The sequence below is a fragment of the Trachypithecus francoisi genome, unplaced genomic scaffold (assembly GCF_009764315.1).
Source record: "Trachypithecus francoisi isolate TF-2019V2 unplaced genomic scaffold, Tfra_2.0 Lachesis_group11, whole genome shotgun sequence".
Taxonomy (NCBI): domain Eukaryota; kingdom Metazoa; phylum Chordata; class Mammalia; order Primates; family Cercopithecidae; genus Trachypithecus; species Trachypithecus francoisi.
In genome coordinates, this window is record NW_022681456.1 from 23,320,149 (window position 1) to 23,347,300 (window position 27,152).

Here is a 27,152-nt window from a genome sequence, read left to right on the forward strand (position 1 = left end):
ACATGAAGACAAATGCGGCATGATTAGTCATTAGCACGATGAGATGCCACAGCATACCTATTAGAATGATTAAACTTTTGAAAACAAAACAAAAACTGAAAGTACAGATGCTGGGAAAGACAGAAAGCAACTATAACTCTCACACATTGCTGTTTGGAAAACAAAGTGATAGTGCTACTCAAGGGAAAAAGTCTGGCAGTTTCTTACCAAGTTAAACATATATTTACCATACAACCCAGCATTTCTACTCCTGGGTCTTTACCCAGAAAAAAGATAGACTTATGTTAAAGAAAAACCTACATAGGAATGCTGATAGTGGCGTTATTCATTGGTACATGGATCAGGGTCCTCCAAAAGCTAGACTAGGACTGAGTCAGTAAGCTTCCTTGCAGATGGAGTCCCTGTCTGGATCTGCAAAGGCCACCTGCCCCAGCCCTGACTGTTTTATACTAATAGATTCATTTGAGCAAGGCCCAGAGCTCATCCACTGTCCCACACGGTGGACTGATGGAAGCCTGCTGTGAGCTGATTCAGCTCCCTCAGCACACTTTCCATGGCCAAAGATCATCAGTTACACTGAGGGCAAACTAATCGTAAGGATTGAGGTGAGCATAGGTTTCTGCTAAATGATGCCTGGACCTTTGTACCAGAAAAAAACAAAGCTATAAGCCTTGCTATGGCTGAGTCTTCAGGAATTTTTAGCCAGTCTAGCAACATGACTCGTAATTATGCACAAATACTGATTGCAGAACTTAGTTTGAGGAAATAATGGTGGTGTTCCTTTACAGATCTTATCAACATTTCTATGAACAAAACTTTGACTTGGTTTCTGTTTCAGATCACAAAAATGGACAGCACTTTATAATACCTCAAATGGCAGACAGGTAAGGCCATTGAAATACCAGTTAGTTTTGTCTATCACTAATATTTCCTTGGTTGTGTTATGTTTAAGTATATTATATTTTGTGTTTAACAAAGCCCATACATTTTTCTCTTTTATGGCTATACCATTTGGAAATAAGACGGCTGTAAGTAAACCACCATATAAAACTTAAGTTTCAAAGAGCACAAGTAGCAATTTTACTAATAGGAAAATTGGAATCAGTGATATTGTCACTGTTTTAGCCAGTTGTGACAGTATTATTTATTTATTTACAGAATACGTCTGTGTTATAGAGATTACATGATCTGTGACAGGGGTTGGCAAACTTTTCTTCTCAAGGGCCAAATAATAAATATTTTAGGCTTTGTGGGCAATATGGCCCCTTTCACAACAGCTTAACTCTACTGTTGTAGATGAAAGCATCTATGGACACTGTATAAATGGATGGGTATGTCTATTCCAGTGAAATTTTATTTCTGGACACTGAAATTTGAATTTCAAATAGTTTTCACGTTATGAGAGATTGTTTTTTCTTTTTGCCCCTCAATCATTTTAAAACGTAAAAACCATTCCTAGGTCAATTGAACAAAAAGGCCATAATTTTGCTGACACCTGGTCTATAATTGCAGATGAGTTCATTGCTACAGGAATGAACCTTAAACCCTTGTTTTGCAAGTTACCTTTGCACAGAAACTGTCAAGAGTTTATGAAATGACTAAATGCTATTCCTGATATAATATTGCCATCCCGATCCTTTACATATTCCCTTTTTGTTTTTTTGCTTTGGTAGAGACAGAATCTTGCTATGTTACCCAGGCTGGTCTCAAACTCCGGGACTCAAGCAGTCCACCTGCCCTGGCCTCCCAAAGTGCTCGTACAGGTACGAGCCACTACATCTAGCCTTGTATTTTCTTTTCTTTTCTTTTTTTTTTTTTTAAGATGGAGTCTTGCTCTGTCGCCCAGACTGGAGTGCAATGGTGCAGTCTAGGCTTACTGCAACCTCCGCCTCCCAGGTTCAAGCAATTCTCCTGCCTCCGCCTCCTGAGTAGCTGGGACTACGGGTGTGTGCTACCACACCCGGCTAATTTTTGTATTTTTAGTAGAGATGGGGTTTCACCATGTTGGCCAGACTGGTCTCAAACCCCTGACCTCACCGGGCACAGTGGCTCACACCTGTAATCCCAGCACTTTAGGAGGCCGAAGCAGGTAGATCACGAGGTCAGGAGTTCGAGACCAGCCTGGCCAAGATGGTGAAACCCTGTCTCTACTAAAAATCCAAAAACTAGCCAGGCACAGTGGTGTGTGCCTGTAATCCCAGTTATTCTGGAGGCTGAGGCAGGAGAATTGCTTGAACCCGGGTGGCAGAGGTTGCAGTGAGCCGAGATTGCACCACTGCACTCCAGCCTGGGTGACAGAGTGAGACTCCATCTCAAAAAAAAAAAAAACCGGCCGGGCACGGTGGCTCAAGCCTGTAATCCCAGCACTTTGGGAGGCCGAGACGGGTGGATCATGAGGTCAGAAGATCGAGACTATCCTGGCTAACACAGTGAAACCCCGTCTCTACTAAAAAATACAAAAAAAAAAAACCTAGCCGGGCGAGGTGGCGGGAGCCTGTAGTCCCAGCTACTCGGGAGGCTGAGGCAGGAGAATGGCGTAAACCCAGGAGGCGGAGCTTGCAGTGAGGTGAGATCGCACCACTGCACTCCAGCCTGGGCGACAGAGCTAGACTCCGTCTCAAAAAAAAAAAAAATAACCCTGACCTTGTGATCCTGCCACCTTGGCCTCCCAAAGTGCTGGGATTATAGGCATGATCCATTGAGCTTGGCATATTTTCTTATATCATGCTTTTTTTTTTAATGCTTCAAAAATTGTAACTCCTCTCATAAGGGCCTGGAAGGTAACCTGGCAATAGCTTTTGTCATTTAGTTGGTGGACAATTTTTTTTTTTCTCTTTAACACTTAAATGATTGTGGTATTTCAGAAGGAGTTACTTTCACCGACTTGTTCTGTTTAGAGCTCCTCACTGACTATCGGTCTGTAGAATGCTTGGTTCTAACATGGTCCATGAACTATAATTAATATTTTTATCTCTTGGGTGTCTTAAACTTTACAGAGTTCACAAATCTGGCTTTATTTATTTGCTTATTAGCTTTGTATGTTTTCTTAGCAGCCTGGATTTGTCTGAATTGGCAAAAGCTGCTAAGAAGAAACTTCAGTCTGTGAGTATCTCTCTGTACTGGTTTTCTCTAGTATGAGAATCGGTGCACTCTGCTTATACCTACTCTCAATGCAGGTTACCTATTGCGTCTGATGACTTTATTTCATACTTTTATTTGTTAAATTAGAACCAGACCATTGAGTATACAGCAGTGACGACCACAAGGACTATTAAGTTCAGTATATTCATCGGTTCTGCTTCAGATAATCTCATTTTTCTCTGTCATGTAAAAAGTGCAGATGGCACCTTTGGCATTGGGCAGTTGTTCTCCTCAGGAGAGTTTCCTAGTTCCTCCCAGCATCATGAGTAAGTAGGGCACGCATTCCTGGGGTGACTTAGCCATGTAGGGTTCTAGAACATGGTAAATGCTGATGCTGAAATGGTAGCGAGTCCCATAGATTCACTCGCTGCCATTTGGATCCAGCCATACTGTAACCCTCTTTACCATCCCATGCCATTCATCAGTGCTTTTTAAATTTCTACTGTTAAAAGCTGGTGGTCTTGGCCCACGTGTGTGCTCAGAGTTTGCCGGGTCTGCACCACAGCCTCCCTTTAGCCTGTATCTTTCTTCCAGATTGCCCTCCTCAGCCTTAGGAAAGGCCTAAGGGCCCAAGGCCTCAAGGCTTTGGGAAATCTGTTTCTCTGGGATTGACTTCTCTTTGTCTAGTCCTCTCACATGAAGCCTCACCAGGGTACTTCTCGCTACTTTAACCACCAAAGTATACTCCTCAGCTGTTCCCACTGCTCTTTGGATCAGAACTAAGATTCTTAACTTCTTTCTGTAACCCTTAAGGGCATCATTCAACTCTCACCTTTCAGAGATTGCCCTACTTCCCATCTGGTTCCGTGTGTGTGTGTGTGTCTGTCTGTCTGTCTGTGTGTCTTTGTGGATTAACATGCTCTGAGGCCATGAGCTGCACACTCAAGTCCTCTTCCAGGAATCCTCCTCTACCTGCAGTGTTTGCCTTTCCCAGCTTCCATCCCTCTGATCATTCAAGGACCTGAAATCTGACCAGTGTAGGTAGTGGCATTCCCAAAGCCTAACTCTGACATTGCACCTTCCCTAATTTATGACTTTCTCCTCATCTCCACTTTCACAGAAGACCCTTTACTAAAACTTCATATAATACTCAATATTAAATATTACATAAAATGAATTTATCCTTACTAGTATTTAACTGTATTATGAAATAAATGTGTTTTATGCAATTTGTTTGGTGTCTCTGTGTTCTGTATCAACAGTTTTGTGTGTTTGTGTGTTTTATTGCCTTAAGGAAGTTATAGACTAAGATGATCAGGATGATAAGCTTTGGAGTCAGACAGCACTAAATATTGTGTGATTTCCTTTTAATTACTCACAATCTGTAAGTACATTTTATTATAAATAATTCAAACCTAGATAAAAACCCACATTTTATTAGACTATCCTACATTTGCTTCACTGGAAGCTGCATGAAAGCTGAGATTATGCCTGTAATATCTCTAGCATGTGACAGGCATGAAGTAAAGACCTGGAACAGAGTCTAGTATAGCTCTCAAGAGCTGGGGTTTGGGTCAGACTAGTCAGTACATTTCTTAGCCCTGCCAAGCTTCCTAGCCTCCCTGTGCCTTGGCGTACTCTCATAGAAAAGGGAGATAAGGATCCTGCAGGGGCTGCTGACCAGCACTGCTCAGAGTGGGCTGCCACTGTTACTTGTTGACCCTCTCCTGTGGTCTCCTTCTCACAGGTGACCATGTTATCAGTGCCAAGTCAGTGTTTATCCTCCGGTATCTTCCTCCTGTCCTCCCTCTCTTCCTCCCTTCATCCTTTCTTTCCTTTCTGTTTTCCTTCCTTCCCTCCTGATGAAAAGCTGAGAGAAATATAACAAAGGCTAATGTATTCCTTGAATGAGTAAATGTTAGCATTTTCAAAGACATAAACTTGGATCTCAGGTCCGTCACTTACTAGCTTTGTGACTTTAGGCAAGCTACTATCTTCTCTTCCTCAGTTTCCTTGTCTGAAAAGTGGGACAATAGTAGTTCCTGTTTTCATAGAGGTGTTATAAGTTGGCCATTGTAGTTGTTGCTAGTGATAACATTAGCTTGTAGTCCCATGGAGGAAGAAACTGGACATTTATGAAGCAAGGTCAAGCTCCCAATCCTTCATCTTACCTAGCAACAGGCTCTTGGGGTTTGTTTTTAATTATAGTGTGACCACATTTGGGAAGATTTGAAAAATAGAGAAGGGGGACCATCCTCATTGCCATACTCTTAATGGAGTCAGGCTCAGTATTTTGGTACATTTCTTTCAGTTCTTATTTTATGTGCATATCTTTTTTAAAAACTGGAACTTAATCATAATTATAGATGTTTCTAACCTGCTTTTTTCACTCAATAATATATTGTACCCATTTTAACATGTTCCTGTGAGGTCTCTGTAACCAGCACTTGTTTTTTCTCTTTTTTTCGAGACAAGGTCTCACTTTGTCACCCAGGCTGGAGTGCAGTGGTGCCATCATGGCTCACTGCAGTTTGAACTCCCAGGCTCAAGTGATCTTCCTGCAACTGCCTCCCAAAGTGTTGGGATTATAGGCATGAGCCACCACACCCAGCCTGTAGCCAGCATTTTAAATTGCTGCATTCAATACCTTCTGGCCAGCCAATGTCTCTTTTCTGTCCCCTCTTAAAGTGTGAGGTACCATGTGTGGATGTAAGGAACCCAATAGGGAATATAACAGATTCAGCATCTGCCCTCCCAAAGGAGATGTCAGTTTAAGAGTCACAGCTACCACGTGTCAAGGTATTTTCATGAGGCATAAAGTGCAGAGATGCGGAGCCACCCTAGCAGGGGCTTAACCTCATCTGGGCCAGGAGGAACTCAATTATCCTCCATGTGCCCAGGGAGACACTGCAGGCCGTGAGGCAGTTGTGTGCTGAAGAGTCAGGCTGGAGGAAGCTTCCTTCTGGAGACTGAAACAGTAGGACTGCTACTGAGAAAGAGAGCAAAGAAACTCAGCCGAGGTCTGGGTCATGTTTTTGTGCAAGGGCACATTTTATCCTCACAAAACAGCATGTCTTTTGCTTTTCTTTTTTCTTTTTTGAGATAGGGTCTTACTCTGTCACCCAGCCTGGAGTGCAGTGGTGCGATCTTGGCTCACTGCACCCTCGACCTCCTGGGCTGAAGTGATCCTCCTGCCTCAGCCTCCTGAGTATCTGGCACTATAAGCATGCACCGCTACGCCCAGCTAATTTTTGTATTTTTTGTAGAAGCGGAGTTTCACCATGTTACCCAGACTGGTCTCAAACTCCTGGGCTTAAGCAATCCACCTGCCTCAGTCTCCCAAAGTGCTGAGATTACAGGTGTGCACCACTGAGCCTGGCTATTTTTGCAAGGGTATAGGATCGCTTACACTTTGGGGAACTGACAAACACTCTTTAAGTGCAGAAAAGGAGGCTTACAGGGTGATATCACAAGAAAAGTAGAGAACTGGAAACTACTTCTGAGATGATGTACTTTAGATGCCTCTTAGCTCCTTAATAGCATCAGCCCTGTCTGTGTCATAAAGTAGTGAAATTGCTGTGGTTGGCAGACATTTCTAGAGGCCCTGTATGATTGTGAAAATGTTACATCTGTTTAACAGTGGGTATGTACCAAGCACTGGCATTGGATAAGACATAGACAATAAAAGGGTGACTAAGTCGCAGTTCCCTCTCGTCCTCCTGGTGTTAATCGTTGTCCCTTGTGTTCCTGATATTTTTTACTTTCAGCTAAGTAATCATTTGTTTGAAGAACTTGCCATGGATGTGTACGATGAAGTTGACAGGCGAGAGACGGATGCAGGTGACTTGACGTGGCTTTATCTAATAAGCTTCTGTTATCAGTGGGCAGTGAAAAGCTGCCAGGCTCAGTGTTTTACTAGCCCAATTTCTGCTGTCCTGATGGTGCGAGTGTCGACGTTTGCCTTTGCGTGTGTTGGCTTCTGAGTGTGTTTCCCCTCATAATGCGTGAGCTGTGCCTCCCAGGAGCAGTGACACACAGGTGTGATAAGATTTGTCTCTGGCTCTTTCCTCTGGCTAGTCTGGCTTGCCACGCAAAACCACAGCGCCCTGGTAACTGAGACAACGGTCGTCCCCTTTCTTCCGGTCAATCCTGAGTACTCATCAACACGAAACCAGGCAAGTGACTCTGTTTGGAAAGGAATAGTAGTTGGGGAATGACTGATGTCATGGTATTTCATTTTCCCAGGACAAGTATTCTAAATTTTTCGATTGATTAAAATTTAATATCCTTTATACATATACACACACACAACCCCCACAATGATAAGAAAAACAATAGACTATAAATAAATGACTGGGAAAGAATATGAAACAATTCACAGAAGAAATATAAATGGCTTACACATGTGAAGAAGTGTTTAACCTTGTCACTAATCTAAGAAAGCAACTTAAAAGCATTAGTGCAAGTTTTATCAGTCAAATTAATAAAATACATAATAAAGGATACTCTAGACTGGTAAGGATGTGGTAAGCTGAGCTTTCTCTTGCAACAGATAGAACTTTAAATTGCTGTAGATGTTAGAAAAGCAATTTGTTTACCAGTTTCAGAAGCCTCAGAAGTAAGTACATCCTTTTACATGGGAATTACTTATTTGAGAATATGCTCTAATAAAATAAAAATAGATTTATGCACAGTGATTTTCATCAAAGCACTACTGTATGTAATAGAGCATTGAAAACAGCCAACACATCTATCAAGACGAGAAATGTTGAATGAATTAGGAAGGTGTTTTAGTCTTTATGATTAGCAGCTATATATAAGGATAGGGTATATCTATGACTTTGTTTAACTTAAAAATTTTTTTTTTTTTTTTTTCTGAGACGGAGTCTTGCTCTGTCGTCCAGGCTAGAGTGCAGTGGCACCGTCTCAGCTCACTGCAACCTCCACCTCCCGGACTCAAGCGATTCTCCTGCCTCAGCCTCCCTGAGTAGCTAGGATTACAGGCACCCACCACCATGCCTGGCTAATTTTTGTACAAAGTCCTGACCTCAAGTGATCCTCCCGCCTCAGCCTCCCAAAGTTCTGGGATTACAGGTGTGAGCCTGGCCTTAACTTAAAATTTAAAAATTCCCCTCAACATTAATTTATTATTACTGAGTCTACTTCTAAACTGAAACAATAATAGAAGAAAAGCATTCAGTAGAACCATTTTATTTTTGCTTACCAAATAGATCTGCGTTGTGAGAACAATGCATATGTGAGAAATGCCATAACATTTATTATGAAGTTCTGTTATATAAATGGTTTTAAACTGTTCACATGGAAAACAAGCATTAACTTGGTTTGATTATGGCTGGGATTAACTGTATTTTGATCATCCAGAAGAAAGTCTTTGCAGAAGTCTGTCAATAGTCTGACTAATTTTATGTGACTGTTTATGTATATATTTTTACACAGGGAAATATTTCCAATTGTTTTCCCACCTTTAGGGCAGACAGAAGTTAGCTCGGTTCAACGCCCATGAGTTTGCCACACTGGTCATTGACATTCTCAGTGATGCCAAGAGGAGACAGCAGGGCAGTTCTCTCTCGGGTTCAAAAGGTAACTGCTCAAACCTCCAGATGTTTGTATTTTTGGCCCTCTAAATTTGACTCAAGTGTTAAAGTTATCAGCTAATTAAAGCAGTCATCAGCATGACAGCTTAAAGTTCCACAGGTTTTTGGTTTTTTGTTTGTTTTTTTACTTTAAGTTCTGGGATACACGTGCAGAATGTGCAGGCTTGTTACATAGGTATACGTGTGCCATAGTGGTTTGCTGCACCTATTGGCCTGTCGTCTAGGTTCCCTCCCCTCAGCCCCTACTCATTATAAGTTTTATTGGTAGTATATTGTGATAAATAGTTTACCTGTCTGAGCCCTGGTGAATTCACAATATTTCAGAGTTATTAACTGCTACACATATTTATCTTATATATGATTTCTGTTTTGTTTTGGGACACTTACCTTCCCTGTAAAATTGCATCCTGAAATTAACCCAAAACTCTGATTTAGATCTTATTAAAGGACATGTGAAAATAAACTCTTCTTGGCCAGGCACGGTGACTCATGCCTGTAATCCCAACACTTTGGGAGGCCAAGGCGGGTGGATCACCTGACGTCAGGAGTTCGAGACCAGCCTGGCCAACATGGTGAAACCCCATCTCTACTAAAAATACAAAAATTAGCCAGGAGTGGTGGCAGGTGCCTGTAATCCCAGCTACTCGGAAGGCTGAGGTAGGAGAATCACTTGAACCTGGGAAGCAGAGGTTGCAGTGAGCCGAGGTCACACCATTGCACTCCAGTCTGAGTGACAGAGCACGACTCTGTCTCAAAAAAAAAAAGAAAAACTCTTCTTGATTGAAACTGCATAATATCTGCTGTTGCTTACCTACGAAACTGAGTCCGACATAATTAAAATTTGTTGCCAAAAACTTTAAATGTCTTCAGTGAGAATTACTGTGATATACAATCATAAGGAGAGCTGTGAGCATCTGTTTCACAGTTGCCCTGTTGAGTCTAGTTCAGTAGGCCAGGTCCTGTCTGCATGCTTAGGAATGTCCTTCCTCTCCAGCCCTATCCATATTGTTTTTTTCTAATTATAGAAATTAGACATTTTTCATTGTAAGTCATTTAAGCAAAAGAAATATGTACCATAAAAATTAAGTTTTCAGTCAGTATCACATTCCCCAAAGACAGTAATCATTAACTGACAACAACTCATTCATTCTTCTTGCCTGTTCAGGAATTTGATTTTATCTGTTCAACCAGGAATAAGGAAGTTCTGAAATGGTTTATTAAATTTTGGTGAAGGCACAGTGACGAGTCTTTGGATAAATTTAAAGTCTTAAAATGGCCTGGGTGTGGTGCCTCACTCCTGTAATCCCAGCACTTTGGGAGGCTGAGGCAGGCAGCTCATTTGAGGTCAGGAGTTGGAGATCAGCCTGGGCAACATGGTGAAACCCATCTCTACTGAAAATACAAAAAAAATTAGCTGGGCGTGGTGGCATGCGCCTGTAATCCCAGCTACTCAGGAGGCTGAGGCAGAATTGCGTGAACCTGGGAGACAGAGGTTGCAGTGAGCTGAGATCACACCACTGCCCTCTAACCTGAGCAACAGAGTAAGACTCTGTCTCAAAAAAAAAAAAAAAAAAAAATTGGGCACCGGGCGCAGTGACTCACGCCTGTAATCCCAGCACTTTGGGAGACTGAGGTGGGCAGATCACGAGGTCAGGAGATCGAGACCATCCTGGCTAACACGGTGAAACCCCGTCTCTACTAAAACTACAAAAAATAACCCAGGCGTGGTGGTGGGCACCTGTAGTCCCAGCTACTCAGGAGGCTGAGGCAGAAGAATGGCATAAACCCAGGAGGCAGAGCTTGCAGTGAGCTGAGATTGCGCCACTGCACTCCAGCCTGAGCAATAGAGCGAGACTCTGTCTCAAAAAAAAAAAAAATTTTTTTTTAATTTAAAAAATAAAGTCTTAAAAAAATACCAGCTCTTTGATTTGATAATTCCATTCTTAGGTCTTAACTGAAGGGAAATCATCAGAGATGTTATATGTATGTTATGTAGAAAAACACAAACATTAGAAGCAACTGAGTAATAAAGAGGAACAATTAGTCACATTTTAAAATAGTACATACTTACCTTTTTAAAAAAAATATGTAATTGTCTTAGTCCTTTTTGTGTAGCTATAGAAGAATACCCGAGACTGGGTAATTTGTAAAGAAAAAAGGTGTATTTGGCTCATGATTCTGCTGACTGTAGGACTGGGCATCTGGTGAGAGCCTCAGGCTGCTTCCACTCGTGGAAGGTGAAGGGGTGCTGCATGTGCAGAGATCACACGGTGAGAGAGGAAGCAAGAGAGCAAGGAGGGAGGTGCCAGGCTGTTTTCAATAACCGGCTCCTAGCAGGAACCAGTTGCTCTATTAAGAGCAAGAACTCACTACAAAAGGAGGGCATTAATCTGTTCATGAAGGATCCACCCCCATGACCCAAACACCTCCCTTTAGTCTTCCCCTCCAACACTGAGGATCACATTTCAACATGAGATTTGGAGGGAACAAACATTTATACTATAGTAGTAATTATATTAGATAAAGTAATAAAGTTTGCTTTTGTTTTGTTTTTTTTTTTTTGAGACAAGTCTCACTCTGTCGCCTAGGCTGGAGTGCAGTGGCACGATCTTGGCTCACTGCAACCTCTGCCACGCAGGCTCGAGTGATTCTTGTGCCTCAGCCTCCTGAGTAGCAGGGATTACAGGTGTGTACCACCACACCCAGCTAATTTTTGTATTTTTTGGTAGAGACGGGGTTTCTCTATGTTGGCCAGGCTATTCTCAAATTCCTGGCCTTAAGCGATCTGCCCACCTCACCCTCCCAAAGTGCTGGGATTACAGGCATGAGCCACCATGCCTAGCCAACTAATGACGTTTTTTTTTTTTTTTTTTTTTTTTTTTTTTTTTTTTTTTTTTTTGAGACGGAGTCTCGCAGTCGCCCAGGCTGGAGTGCAGTGGCCGGATCTCAGCTCACTGCAAGCTCCGCCTCCCGGGTTTACGCCATTCTCCTGCCTCAGCCTCCCGAGTAGCTGGGACTACAGGCGCCCGCCAACTCGCCCGGCTAGTTTTTTCTATTTTTTAGTAGAGACGGGGTTTCGCCGTGTTAGCCAGGATGGTCTCGATCTCCTGACCTCGCGATCCACCCGTCTCGGCCTCCCAAAGTGCTGGGATTACAGGCTTGAGCCACCGCGCCCGGCCCTAATGACGTTTTTAAAAGGTTTTGTATAACCCCAATTTTGTAAGGAAAACATATTTATGTAAATATATATGTACAAGTGAGTATACCACAGGTAAGTATAAATACACAATTGATCCTCATGTGCACATCCCATATTTACAAATTCATCTACTTGCTAAAATGTATTTGTGACCTCAAAATTAATACAGCATTTTCAAGGTCATTCTAAGAAATACACAGAGCAGAGAAAAAAATTGAGTCACCAAAAGCACATGTTTCCAGCTGAGATTGAACAGGGAGGAGACTCTTTGACTTCTTGTTTCTGCATTCATGCTATACACATGTGTCTGTGGTCTATTTAGTGTCATGTTAGTCATATTTGTGTGCTTTTCACTGGTCATTTCAGCCCCCACCCCCGCCCAGGATCGATTGAGTGCCCAGGAGGTTGAGGCTGCAGTGAGCCATGATCACATCTGCACTCTAGCATGGGTGACCCTATCTCAAAAGTGTCTCCTTGACCAGACGCGGTGACTCACGCCTGTAATCCTAGAACGTTGGGAGGCTGAGGTGGGCCAATCACGAGGTCAGGAGTTCAAGACCAGCCTGACCAACATGGGGAAACTCTGTCTCTATTAAAAATACAAGAAAAATTAGCCAGGCATGGTGACGTCTGCCTGTAATCCCAGCTACTCAGAAGGCTGAGGCAGGAGAATCGCTTGAACCCAGGAGGCGGAGATCGCAGCACTGCACTCCAGCCTGGACGACAGAGTGAGACTCCATCTCAAAAAGAGAAAAAAAAAAGTGTCTCCAAGCCTGAACATAGCAAGGCCCCATCTTTACCAAAAAATTTAAAAATTATATAGGTGTGTTGGCATGTGTCTGTAGTCCTACATACTCAAGAGGCTGAGACAGGAGGATCACTTGAGCTCAAGAGTTAGAAGCTATAGTGAGCTATGATTATGCCAGTGCACTCCAGCCTGGGTGACATAGCAAGACCCTGTCTCAATAAAAAAAGAAAAAAAGTGGCCTCCAAGCATAGTCCTGAAGCGCTGTCTAGTGTGTCTAAGTGCAAGAAGGCTGTGATGTGCCCCACGGAGAAATGTGTGTTAAATAAGCATCATTCAGGCATGATTTATAGTGCTGTTGGCCATGAGTTCAATGTTAATGAATCAATAACATGTATTAAATAAGGTATCTTTAAACAGAAACACACATAGAACAAGGTTATGTATTGATTGGTTGATAACCCCAAGAGTACTGATTTAATATTGGCCAATTCACAGCAACTTTTTAGAACATAACTACAAAGAGGCTGGGCACAGTGGCTCACGCCTGTAATCCCAGCACTTTGGGAGGCCGAGGCGGGCGGATCATGAGGTCAGGAGATCGAGACCTTCCTGGCTAACATGGTGAAATCCCATCTCTACTAAAAAAAATACAAAAAAATTAGCCCGGCGTGGTAGCGGGCACTTATAGTCCCAGCTACTTGGGAGGCTGAGGCAGGAGAATGGCATGAACCTGGGAGGCAGAATTTACAGTGAGCCGAGATCGCGCCACTGCACTCTAGCCTGAGTGACAGAGTGAGACTCCGTCTCAAAATAAATAAATAAAATAACTACCAAGAATAACAAGAATTGACTGTGTGTGGATATAAGTGCTCAGAAAAAAACCTAGAAAAAAATAGATCAACAAATAACAGTGGCTATAAGTGATTACTTTATCTTACTTGCTCATTAGTTTCTAAATTGTATGTATTGACTGTTACTTCTGTAATCATTATATTTATGTGTTTTAAAATATTTAAAAAGTTAAAATAGGACCTATCCTTTTATTTTACTTATTATTTTTCGAGACAGAGTCTCGCTCTGTCATCTGTGCTGGAGTGCAGTGGCGCAATCTCAGCTCACTGCAACCTCCACCTTCTGGGTTCAAGCGATTCTCCTGCCTCAGCCTCCCAAGTAGCTGGGATTACAGATGCCCACCACCATGCCCAGCTAATTTTTGTATTTTTAGTAGGGATGGGGTTTCACCATGTTGGCCAGGCTGGTCTCAAACTCCTGACCTCAAGTGATCCATCTGCCTTAGCCTCCCAAAGTGCTGGGATTACAGATGTGAGCCGCTGTGCCCAGCTGGGACCTAGTCCTTTTAAATAACCACAATTCATCACCCAGATATCATCCATCCTTTGTTTCCTCAACATCTCTGGGAAGCAGTATTAGAAGTCAGAGTTTGAGTTACCTGAAAGAAATCAGAGAGACTTTAGTTTGTGAAATCTTTTGTTCAAAGTGTGTTAGATCCTGTAGAATAATCCCTGCTCCCTTATGGAATAGACACTCCTTGTAACATGCACATGTGTATTTGATTCATTCTCCTCTGTTTCTCTCACTGAGATATAGGTAATTGACTAAATGCCAATGTTTTTTTTTGTTTGTTTTTTATTTTTTTGAGATGGAGTCTTGCTCTGTTGCCCAGGCTGGAGTGCAGTGGTGTGATCTTGGTTCACTGCAAATGGGTTCACACCATTCTCCTGCCTCAACCTCCCGAGTAGCTGGGACTGTAGGCGCCCGCCACCACACCTGGCTAATTTTTTGTATTTTTAGTAGATACGGAGTTTCACCGTGTTAGCCAGGATCGTTTCGACTTCGTGACCTCGTGATGCACCCACCTCGGCCTCCCAACGTGCTGGGATTACAGGTGTGAGCCACCACGTCCAGCACAATGTTTCTATTCTTTGAGTGCCTAGGTTCTGGCTCCATTTTAACAAGTTGCTTTCTGTTTTGATTGATATTACCTTGTAAACATGTTATAGGTATTAATCAAATTACAGTTTATCTTCCATTACCTACAGCCTTATCTTCATGACCTGGAGCTAGGCTGTATCTCTAGAAACTTGGGATCTTGCCTCCTTTATCTGACCAGTTCCTTCCTAAGCCATCTGTTTAATTTGCTCATATTTGGCAGGTAGATGAGGAATGCTGGAGTCTCTTATGTAACTGTCTACCTGGTTGAAAACTTTTTCTGTTATCTCTATATTGGTGTGAATATAACATTGCCATTTCTGTCATTTTCTTTCAGTCCTTGTGTATTTTGTTTTTGTCTTTGTTTTTGCTCTTAGAGATAGGGCCTCACTCTGATGCTCAGGCTAGAGTACAGTGGTGCAATCATGGTTCACTGCAGCCTCAATCTCCTCAGCTCAAGCAGTCCTCCTGTCTTAGCCTCCTGAGTAGCTATGTAGCTGGGACTACAGGCGTGTACCACCAGGCCTGGATAATTTTTTAATTATTTTGTAGGGATAGAGTCTCATTATGTTGCCTAAGTAGGTCTCAAACTCCTGGCCTCAAGCATTTCTCCTCCTTGGCCTCCTAAAATGCTTGGATTACAGGCAAGAGCACAGCATTCAGCCCTTTATGTCCTTTAAATGGCTAAACCAAAAAATCCTCTCCATAGTTTTTGGAAGAAAAGCAGTGTTTTAAGCCTGAAGTAAAGTTGTTTGCTTTTATTGATAGACAATGTGGAGCTCATACTGAAAACAATCAATAACCAGCACAGCGTTGAGAGTCAAGACAACGACCAGCCCGACTATGACAGCGTGGCATCAGACGAAGACACAGATTTGGAAACCACTGCAAGCAAAGCAAACCGGCAGAAGGTGAGAGGCCGTGCGTCCTGTGGAAGGGCAAGCATGCATCAGCTGAGGGCTAGCCCTGCCAAAGCTGCTGTGCAGTGAGGTTGGGTTTGTGACTAGCTTAGGCCAAGCAAAGGTGAAACAAGGTTAAATGGTTTTAAAATAGGGGTCCTTGTCCCTGCATCACAGCCCTGCCGCAGTTGAGACTTTATAAAACTTGTGAGGAATGATTGGTGTGTTTTATTCATTCAACAAGTGTTTACTGAGTGACGTCTCTGGATATGACTCTCCTGAATGAGGTCTCGTCCCTTTCCTATGAGGGTTTCATTACCTAGGAGAGAGAGAACTGCAGGAGAAGGCACAAAGTGATGTGTGTCATATGAAGCACACACAGGCTGAGGGAGTGAACAGAGAGAGAACCTATGGCTGGGAGCATCAGCAGGGCTGTGTCATAGGACGGTTCTTAAGATGCGCCTCAAGGGATGCTTGGGATTGGGGTGTATGGAGGAGGCAGAAAGAAAGTGAAACCAGGGCATCTAAGGGGAAGCTGGTCATGCATAGGGACAGCCTAAAAAGGGTGGGACTCGAAGCTGCAGCAAGAGGGGTATGACGCCCAACGGAAGAGTGTGGGCCTCACAGGCAGTGCGGAGCCCAGGATGCGATGTCTGGGGAGGACTATTCTGGTAGGTTAGAGAGTGGAGGGAGAGGTCCAAACTGGAGCTGATGCAGGCCACCCCAGGACCCATGCTAAGATGGTGCAGGTGGGAGAGACCTTGGCACCAGAGTGTGAGCTGGTGGAGAAGGCGGCAGGACCCCAGGCTGTGCACCCTCTGCTGACCCCCAGGACACACCCACAGAGGGGCTTGGCAATCATTTGAGAATGGATGAATAGGAAGGTAGAATAGAAAAGTCTTGACAGTAAGTTGGAAGGTTGGAGTGGGGAGATAGACTTATGGAAGATGTGTTTGGAGTTCTCTGGCCCACATGACTATGAGAAAGATGGCGCCATTAGCAGATGCAGGGGACACCCCTGTGCAGACTTCCGGGAAGCCACCTGGTTCACTCAGTCAGAGCTGAGGTCGTTTCAGGACCCTGTGTGACCAGGCCCTCTATCAACTGCCTGGCCTCCTGCCCAATCCATCCCACATACCTGCTCCCTCTAACTGAGCTCCACTGCAGGCTGGAATGTTCTTCCTCCAGATTCATGTGACTTATTCCCTCACCTCCTGGGGCTCTGCTCACCTCTCACCCACTCACAGGCTTAACCCAGCTACCCGCTTAACATGCAGCCCCCTACCCTGCTCTGTCTTATCTTTTCCCACAGCACTCATCATCCTCAATCATACTATATATCTACTCTCGCATGCTGTTGGGATATAAACACCATGGAAGCAGGAATCTTTGTCTCTTTTCTAATATATCCCAAGCACCTAGAACACTGCCTAATGTTCAATGAAAATGTTGGAATGAATGAATTAATGAAAGAATGAATAAAAGCAAAATGTGAGTGAACGAGAGAAAGGCTTACAAGACAGGACAGACCTCCTTAGACAGTCATTGTCAGCATAGATGTGTAGTCCCACTGCCTGTTCTATTGGAAAATACTGACTTTCAAATTTTTTAAATAGGATAGTGACCCTACTTTTTTATGTTTTAGTTTTACATTACTCTCAGAGGCCTTAATTTGGTTTGACTAACTTTGCAATTCAGCTGGCTTGGTCAGAATTTGAAATTCTTGAGCTGTTAGTCTTTAATGTTCTCATCATCTCAGATTGTGAACGTTTTCCCCAATTTATTTTTAGAGCCTAGATTCAGATTTATCAGATGGACCAGTCACTGTACAGGAATTTATGGAGGTCAAAAACGCTCTAGTGGCTTCTGAGGCCAAGATACAGCAGCTAATGAAGGTGAATAACAACTTGAGTGACGAGCTGAGAATTATGCAGAAAAAGGTAACATGTTAATAAATGCCAGGATGGTTGATGCTTTAATCCCATAGTACAAGGAAGAATCTCAGGCACTGTGATGTGGTCCGAGGGAAGAAAAACAGTTATTGTAACAGCCTTAGAAATCTTTGGGCCAAGTTGTCTTTTTGAAGCAGGATGTATTTGGATATTTAAAATGAAATATATCCAGAGTAAGTTCCCCAGGTAGGAGAAACCTAACATCCTATTTAAGAATTTGTGCCCTTTAGAATAAACCTTGCACTATTCTGTGCTTCCTGGAAACCTGGATGGTGCTTCATGGATGTGATTCTTCCCATTGCTAGGGAGGGATGATCATACCATGGAGACAGAGCCAGTGAGAGCCCTGGGCAGGGGCATGTTTATCAGCATTCAAACCCTGCTCCCACCCTGGCAGCCCTATCCCACATCCCCACCTTATTGCTTACCAGTGTTTACTACTAACTTGTATTATCCCCAGAGCCTACGGGAGGGCCTGCCACAGAGTAGGGTCTCAAAAAATAACAAAAAAACATTTCATTTGTACTAGCAAGAGCTGCACACTGGTAAGAAGCAATCTCATTTGCTCAGCATTTTCTCATTCATTACCTTTTGAGAGAATCAGAACCGTATGAATATATTAATCCCGAAAAGGAGTGTGGTTGATGGTAGCAAGGAATACCCTTAGTAGGAGGGGGATTATGTATGCAACTCTTTATGAGAAGGCTAAGTAAGGGCATTCGAAAAATTCCACATTTTGCCCATGACTTTGTGGGTATCACTCCCATCATTCAGTTCTAAAATGAGATTTGGACACTTAACCAGAAACAAAATGAAATATATAATCTATGTCTTTAGGCAGTCATTTGAGAAGTAAGGTTTTCAAATCATTTTCAAGACCTGAGGACATGGTATACTCCATGTGTACCTAGAGTCTTTTCAGTGCTGCTTCCTAAAGGAAAGTCAAAGAACTAAAAAGGGGCCCATGCCCCTCTACTTACTAGGGAAGGAAATTGCTGTGCACTTTTGCCTGGGGTTTGGTCTAGGATTCTTTTGATGTTGAGTTCTAGAGCATTTTTGAGACTTTTTGAAATACATGGCTCTAATGCCTATAGTAGCAGGGAATGAAGAATGCCCAAGATGAGCCAGCCTTAAACGAACAGACACTTGTTCTGTGTCTCCCAGCCCTGTCTAGGGCTGCCGTGCAGCTGTAAACGAGACAGACCAAGAGCCCTTTGTCATTACATACAGGACCTGTACTTTCTCTGCCTTCCTTGGAATATATTTGATTTAATGGATTATAGTTTGTCCCATTAATTGGACTGATAATTTTGACCAGGTGACTATTTCTGAAACATGCTGATTTTGCCACTGTAAATCAATCTGCTGCACATCACCTTTTAAAATCTAATAATGCTTCTTTTAGTATTTTTGGAAATCACCAGAGAGAGCCTCATTATCTCTGAAAGCAAATGTCTTGAGCTTCTTTGAGAAACGCAAAGTGAAATTATTTGCTGTTGCTTATTGATTATCTCATCAATTCTTAGAAATGCTTTTGATTTCTGAAACTATTGAATTGTCTATAACTTTTTATTTTCCCTTATACTCCTTCCAAATAAAAAAGTGTAGCCTGGTTCTTATTAAGATAAACATCATTAAAATTTATGTGAGGACATCTCTCTAAATACAGAGTACTAAAATTTTAAAAAATTGAAACCAAGAACTTGTGCTCATGAGAACACATTCAGGCAAAATCCAAGCATGAAAAGTGTTAGGATAAAGTTTCAGATGTGAAGGCTCTAACTAAAATACTGCCACAGTGGCTTTTTACACAGACAAACACGTGATTAGATGCACCAGTGCCCCATTGAGGGACATGTGTCAGTTACACGCCTCAGTCCTTGAACCTTGACCATTTCACTCTAGGCCCTGGGTTCTCTAATGAGTAGTTTCAACAGGCACTTCGTGCCTGTCTGTATCCTGGAATGTAGAAATGTTCAGGGCTGCTTTGTCACTTCGCAGCTGTTCTTTCCCTGGAAAGGGAATTGCAGATATGAGCTACACCCTGCCAGCCTTTGTGGGATAAAAGCAGTCTATCATTCTGTAATGGCTTGCTCTTCAAGGAAACAGAATGAGTGGTCTTTTTGTGGAAGAGGCAGTAAGTCACACTTTCGCAGCAGTTTGGCAAGATTAATATAAAGTATTTGGAATTTGTTTATTTAGCAAAGATGTATTGATTTTATTTCAAAGTTAGGTAAAGTTTTTAATATACATAAAGTTGACAAAGTAGCATGATTTGTATCTGATCTTTCACATTTAACAGTTGCTTGGAAAAGATGCTAATTAATGAAGAGGAGCAACTACTATTGGTGTATTTTTCACAGATTGGTGCTTTCTAAATAAAAATTTAAAGCAACTCCTAACATTGAATGGGTTTGCTACTGAAAAAGTAATGATCTTCTGGTGCAAACAGTTGCTCGTGGACTTAAACCTTGGCACTGGTGGGGAATTTGGTCAGATTTTACAATCTCTGTCAAAGAGTAGACAGCTGAACTCACACCACACCCAGCTTATAAAATGTCCATGGAAGATGAAGGCGCACCAGAAGGGAAGGACCCTGCGCAGAATGGACGTGGTGAATGGTGTTTAAAATGCCAGATGCCAAAGAGTAACACGATTCCCTGCTGACCCCTTAACTCTAATCCATCCAGCACCATGGAGCAGCCTGCATGTGAGGAATGGAAGGAGCATTCAGGGCCTCCAAGTGACAGTCTCTAAAATGGGGTGGTGCCAGGCAGATTAGCATGTTCAAAGCTGACACCACTGAGGTCGTGTTTTTTGGGTGACAAAGCCAAAGGAGAGAAAGGCCAAATATTCCAGTCCTGGCTGAAAGATGATCACTCACCAGACGGAAGCAAGCGTGCTGCGTGGAGCATCCATGCGAAGATGTCAATTCCATAGATAATAGGTTTCCAGTTTTCTTTGTGATATGTTAATATAGCAAACTTACCATGATCCGGTTTTCTCTCTCTTTTTTTTTTTTTTTTTTACAAAGTGCTGAATTGTTTGGAATATCAAGAGTATTATGTAATAAAAACTTGTTGATCATAATTTTTCTTGTTGGCTTTTTGGAAAGCAATAGCTGATCTGATTTTTCATAAGCTGAACTTCTGTCTTTCTTGCTTTGCAAAGCAACCCTAGTCATCTTTGTGCTGCTTCCATGGTGTCTGCTGTCATTTTTGGCCTTTGCAAATTGCTCGGGGCTCACTTGAAAAGCAAGTTACCTAAATGATGTTTTAATGATCTCGAGCTCTTGCTTGAAACAACCTTAGAATAATCCAGTATACAGCTTGCCTGCAAACATTTCCCAGCCCACCATGACAAATTTTTAAGCGGTTAGACATTTTGTTTTGAGGAAGTCCAAACCACAACTTTTCCGCGTTCAGAAATGAAGCTATTTGATTTGCTTACATGATGAAGGGAGTTGATTGTGTTTCACCCAATCCAGAAGAAAGGGTCTTTGTTTGTATTGGCTTTTTACTTTCAGCCCCGCTAGCTGTTACTGCCCTTATTGTTTAAAGCTGGTAGTTGTATTCATTTACTTGGTGTTTGCTTTTTCTGCTTGCTATAAAAAAACACAGTCCCACTGCCAAACATTTCTTTCAGCTTCAAACACTCCAGAGTGAAAATTCGAACCTCAGGAAACAGGCCACAACCAATGTATATCAGGTGCAAACTGGTTCTGAGTACACAGACACTTCCAACCACTCTTCCTTAAAGAGACGTCCGTCTGCCCGGGGCAGTAGGCCCATGTCCATGTACGAGACCGGATCAGGTCAGAAACCGTATCTCCCAATGGGAGAAGCGAGCCGCCCTGAAGAGAGCAGGACGAGACTCCAGCCCTTCCCCGCACACGTAAGTAACACCACTGGCGCTTCCGCTGATCACTCTGTGCAGCCTGACTACTCTGTTCCCTCTTCTGAACCTGCAGGTCCCCACACCTCTGCTTTGCCAAATTGGGCTAAAAGAGTTACCATTGTGTTTGCTGTATTAACATGTCCACAGATGCTTGCGATGTTCCCACAAGCACACAGGGCCATGGGCTGATGGTTTCCTAACCAAGTTGGGGATTCTGGCTCTTGCCCGAACTGCTACTTTTTTTCTCCCCCACATCCATGATTATTTCTCAACCAGCCAGTGTTGGAACATTTTTTGGTAAAGCTTCCTTCCTTCCCCACTTCCAAAAACAAAAGCAAATCATAAAGGTCACTCTCAGAAGGAAGTGTCGCCTTCTTGGAGCTAGACAGGGATGTGCCCCTTTAAGGACTGGAGCCCTTAGAATCCAAGATGGCTTTTCAGCTCCTCTTCAAGCAGGTGGCCTTGAGTCTGTGGCCCAGGTACCCAGGCAAGTCTGGAAGGCTCCAGGCCTCCGCAGCCTCTCCATGTGTGCTCAGTTTGCCTGCTAGGTTCGCTTCTGCATCCTGCTCCTTCCCCGTGGTGGGGGAAGTGTGGCTTTGTCATCTCAGAAAAGGAAATGTAATACTCTTCATCAGTCTTAGAAGCGCTGAATTCCAGAGATTGTGTTCTGCAGCAGGTTTCTTACAATCTTATTTTGCATTGGGATACATACTGTGTTGTAAGATTTTCAAATATATTTATCCTGGATTACTTTATTATAAAAATATGTGTTTTGCCAAGATGTTACAGACATTTAAACTTTTTCACGTGATGCTTTTTCGGAGAGGAGTAGTTGTCTTTTTGAGTGTCAGAGTTTATTATTTCTTCAGTCAAATTTTACGGGAGTTTCCCAAAAAATTCTCAAGGTAGATGCAAAGCAAGGACATGGTTTCGTAAATTAAACCCTAGTTTAATTTTGTCAGTTTTCAGTGTGCTAAAATTATAATATTGTTTTACTATTATTGGGAGTCTGTCATCTCAAATTCTTTTTAAGATATTTGGGTTTAACATTCTAAGGCAATTGATTTGATTAATTTGATGTAATGGGAATGCCATTGAACTAGGTTAAGAATCTTTTTTTTGGCCGGGCGCGGTGGCTCAAGCCTGTAATCCCAGCACTTTGGGAGGCCGAGACGGGCGGATCACAAGGTCAGGAGATCGAGACCACCCTGGCTAATACGGTGAAACCCCGTCTCTGCTGAAGAGTACAAAAAAGTAGCCGGGCGACGAGGCGGGCGCCTGTAGCCCAGCTACTCGGGAGGCTGAGGCAGGAGAATGGCGTGAACCCGGGAGGCGGAGCTTGCAGTGAGCTGAGATCCGGCCACCACACTCCAGCCTGGGAGACGGAGTCTCGCTCTGTCACCCAGGCTGGAGTGCAGTGGTGTAATCTCAGCTCTCTGCAACCTTTGCCTCCTGGGTTCAAGCAGTTCTCCTGCCTCAGTCTCCTGAGTAACTGGGACTACAGGCACATGCTCCCGCGCCTGGCTAATTTTTTTGTGTTTTAGTAGTAACGGGGCTTCATCATGTTGCCCAGGTTGGTCTCAAACTCCTGAGCTCAGGCACTCCACCCGCCTCAGCGTCCCAAAGTGCTAAGATTACAGGTGTGAGCTACCACGCCCACCCTAAGTTAAGAATCTTATTTTTTTTTTTTTTGTATAGCTGAAGACAAAATTTAGGAAAATCAGCCTTTGTTATTTTTCAGTGTACTTTCTTATTTTAGAAAAAAATTAGAATATAAAGATATCATATCAGGAAGGTACTATAACTGTACTAAAAATTAGATTGATAGTGTATAGCAACTTAGAATCATTTGTGTAGTTTCTCATCTCACATCAGTCCTGACTGAAAAACAAATATGCATTTCATAGTATCCATGAACAAATTATTGACAAGTTTGACAAATTATGTTAGGTATTTCCCATATGGAAAAGCAGCCTTATTAAATTCAGAGTAATTTCCAGGAGGTGTTTCACCAAGGGTTTAAACATCTCTGGGGTCCTGTCACTGGTGGCCACTGAGATTGCACCACTCATGTCACGTAATATGTGGTGTTCCAGGATTCTTTTACTGAAGCTGGCGAGGTGGTAGGTTTTTGGTCTGTTTTGTATTTTCCCGAGTGTGTTTCTCTTTCCCATTCCAGATCGGGAGGAGTGCGTTTGTGACCTCCTCTTCATCTCTGCCTTCCTTCCCCTCCACACTTTCCTGGTCGAGGGACGAAAGCACCCGAAGGGTTAAGTACATTCTGAATGGTCTGCTCTCTGGAGGAGGGGCCGTGCTCCTGGGCTCTTTGTGCTTGGGCTCTGGCCCTCCTGTCCCTCGCTAACTGCCCTTCCGACCTGCATGAGGCAGCACTTCCTCCTGGTTTCTCACAGTGCATCAGGCGCACACTCGCGCACATGCACGCTCACCCATCGAGGGCGCCTACCTTTCTCTAACCCCACACTGCTCATGTTCACGTCATATTTAACAAAGTTTACAAATCACCCTACAGCATTTATTCTGAGCATACTGTCTTTTTAAACAACCAGAAAACTAGCTGGCTGCTGGTTAGATATTATAATAGGCCAAATCTGTTCCATTTGTTCAGGGCTACAGTTGTCATATTGAAACTGCTGTATGTGGACTCGCTGAAGTACTAAAATGTCATGCTTTTTTTTTTTTTTTTAAACCTGTGACACATTTTATGTCAGCACCACACTTGACAAACCAAGGTTTACAAGTCCCTGCATCTTGAATCAGAATTGTAACACCTTGTGGCATTGGATCTGTGCAAGCAGCTGTTAGCCTAAAGCTGTTCACTTGTACGGGTTGGTTAAACCCCACCTACTGGTGTATAATTTATGGTCTCAATAGCAATGCATGATTCAGTTAAGCCCCTTTTAGAGTAGTTAGGCAGTAAGTATTAAGCAACTCCTCCATACACAGCATTTTGGTAAGTCAATGAAAGGGTACTAAGGACTTGAGTGGCACAGCCCCTGCTCCCGAAGGCACTGTCGATTAAAAAATACTTGCATGCACAAAGAGTGGTACATGACTGCAACCTGGGAAAGCCGTGGAAAGAACACAAGCTTTGAAAATCCATGTCCCAGTTCTGGCTCCATCTCTTTTTGAATGGAAGGGTAATGTAAGGTAAGAGAAGGAAGGTGGCTGTGGGTAAGGAACCACCTTTACAGGCAAAGTGGGGTTTGCACTGGGCCTTTGCCATTCCCTCCACACCTAGGAATGATAGAGAGCCTTTCTTTCCTAGTTCCAGTGGCATATGGATTATCAAGGCCCTTTCAGGATTGGTTTTTTTTTTTTTTTTTTGAGACAGAGCCTCATTATGTTGCCCAGTCTGTAGTACAGTAGCTATTTACAGGCATAGTCATATAGCATACTGCAGCCTCAAACTCCTGGGCACAAGCAGTCCTCCTGCTTCAGGCTTCTGAGTAGCTGGGCCTACAGGCATGCACCACCATGCCCTGACCCTTTTGGAATTCTTTACTTCACTTTCACAGTAGTCTATTAAGAATTCTCAGCCGGGCGCGGTGGCTCAAGCCTGTAATCCCAGCACTTTGGGAGGCCGAGTCGGGCGGATCATGAGGTCAGGAGATCGAGACCATCCTGGCTAACACGGTAAAACCCCGTCTCTACTAAAAAAATACAAAAAACTAGCCGGGCGAGGTGGCGGGCGCCTGTAGTCCCAGCTACTTGGGAGGCTGAGGCAGGAGAATGGCGTAAACCCAGGAGGCGGAGCTTGCAGTGAGCTGAGATCCAGCCACTGCACTCCAGCCTGGGTGACAGAGCGAGACTCTGCCTCAAAAAAAAAAAAAAAAAGATTTCTCGGCCGAGTGCAGTGACTCACACACTTTGGGAGGCCTAGGCGGGTGGATTGCTTGGGCCCAGGAGTTCAAGACCAGCCTCAGCAACATGGTGACATTCTATCTCTACAAAAAATATTAAAAAATTATCCAGGTGTGTTGATGCACACCTGTAGTCTCAGGTACTTGGAGGCTGAGATGGGAGGATCACTTGAGCCCACCATGAGAGATCGAGGCTGCAGTGAGCCATGATTTTGCCATTGCATTCCAGCCTGGACAACACAGTGAGACCCTGTCTCAAAAAAAAAAAAGCAATTATTGTACTAAAAAAAAAAAGAATTCTTGATAAATTGGACTTAAAGTCTCAGCTGGGTGCAGTGGCTCATGCCTGTAATCCCAGCACTTTGGGAGGCCAAGGTGGGTGGATCACTTGAGCCCAGGAGTTTGAGACCAGCCTGGCCAACATGGCAAAACCCATATCTACTAAAAAATACAAAAATTAGTCGGAGGGGGGAGGTGCATGCCTGTAATCCCAGATACTCAGAAGACTAAGACACGAGAATCAAGAATCCCTTGAACCTGGGAAGCAGAGGTTGCAATAAGCCGAGATTGCACCACTGCACTCCAGCCTGGATGACAGAGTGAGACTGTCTCAAAAAAAAAAAAAAAAAAAAGTCTCCTGAGCAGTTGTGAAATTGAACTGTAATGTTTTCATTAAAATAGCCCAGATACAACTAAAGGACAGTTGGTGATTCAATATCTTATTAGAAATTTTGTAGTCAAACCACTTTTGTCTACTGTGAAATTTTGTTTTTTAATTTGTATGGTAGCCTTCAAAATCATTGCAAGGACTGCTTGCTAAGGTAGAGTTTTGTACAAAAATCATTTAAACTGATCACCCTGATTGTTCCTGACAGCTTCATCATGAGTTTAGATTTTTATGGCGTGTCTTTATTCAGAGAAAACTGCAAACCTATTAAATAAATTGAACCAGCACCAGCTATAAGGTAACCTTCCTATTAACAGCTTTGAGAGAGCAGCACTCTTAACCAATAGCTTTTGGCTCTGCATGCTTTTGTAATAATTTTGATACATTAAATGCTGGCTACACTGAAATTCTGTACATATGCTTTTGTTGACAACGATGAAGGACTTAACTAACGTGTAAGTAAGTGATTTCCTGGGTGGTTGCTGCTGTATGTTGTTTTCCATACTTGAGAAACATTTACTGAATGCATTTATTAGGTATGTGAGTCACTACTCTTCTAAAATGTTTAAATGCAGGCTGGGCGCGGTGGCTCAAGCCTGTAATCCCAGCACTTTGGGAGGCCGAGACGGGCGGATCACGAGGTCAGGAGATCGAGACCCTCCTGGCTAACACGGTGAAACCCCGTCTCTACTAAAAAATACAAAAAACTAGCCGGGCGAGGTGGCGGGCGCCTGTAGTCCCAGCTACTCGGGAGGCTGAGGCAGGAGAATGGCTTAAACCCGGGAGGCGGAGCTTGCAGTGAGCTGAGATCCGGCCACTGCACTCCAGCCTGGGCGACAGAGCGAGACTCTGTCTTAAAAAATAAATAAATAAAAAATAAAAAAAATGTTTAAATGCAACTTGGTACTTTTGATCATTGAGGGTAATGCATTTGATTTGCAATTATCACATTTCATCGGGGAAGGCAAAAAGATTCATTATAAAGGCCAGGCGTGGTGGCTCATGCCTGTAAATCCTAGCACTTTGGGAGGCTGAGGCAGGTGGATTGCCTGAGCTCAGTAGTTCAAGACCATCCTGGGCAACACATTGAAACCCCGTCTCTACTAAAATACAAAAAATTAGCCAGGCATGGCGGTGGGCACCTATACTCCCAGCTACTTGGGAGGCTGAGGCAGGAGAATCACTTGAACCTGGGAGGCAGAAGTTACAGTGAGCCAGGATCGTGCCACTACACTCTAGCCTGGGCAACAGAACGAGACTCTG

General features: G+C 43.3%; 1 protein-coding gene across 17 annotated transcripts in view; it reads left to right on the forward strand.

The window, feature by feature from the left end:
* GIT2 (GIT ArfGAP 2) overlaps positions 1–27,152 on the forward strand; it is a 65,864-nt gene that overhangs the window by 29,116 nt on the left and 9,596 nt on the right. For 3 of the 17 annotated variants that reach the window (XM_033220669.1, XM_033220661.1, XM_033220668.1), the window contains 9 exons: positions 839–884; positions 3,051–3,102; positions 6,849–6,921; positions 7,159–7,256; positions 8,571–8,682; positions 15,362–15,504; positions 17,283–17,432; positions 21,090–21,338; positions 23,521–23,610. In XM_033220669.1, the coding sequence (XP_033076560.1) occupies positions 839–884; positions 3,051–3,102; positions 6,849–6,921; positions 7,159–7,256; positions 8,571–8,682; positions 15,362–15,504; positions 17,283–17,432; positions 21,090–21,338; positions 23,521–23,610 (1,013 nt within the window). Of the gene's footprint in view, positions 1–838; positions 885–3,050; positions 3,103–6,848; positions 6,922–7,158; positions 7,257–8,570; positions 8,683–15,361; positions 15,505–17,282; positions 17,433–19,746; positions 20,535–21,089; positions 21,339–23,520; positions 23,611–27,152 lie in introns of those variants that run through there. The other 14 variants (XM_033220663.1, XM_033220662.1, XM_033220665.1 and 11 more) reach the window with 14 other exon arrangements.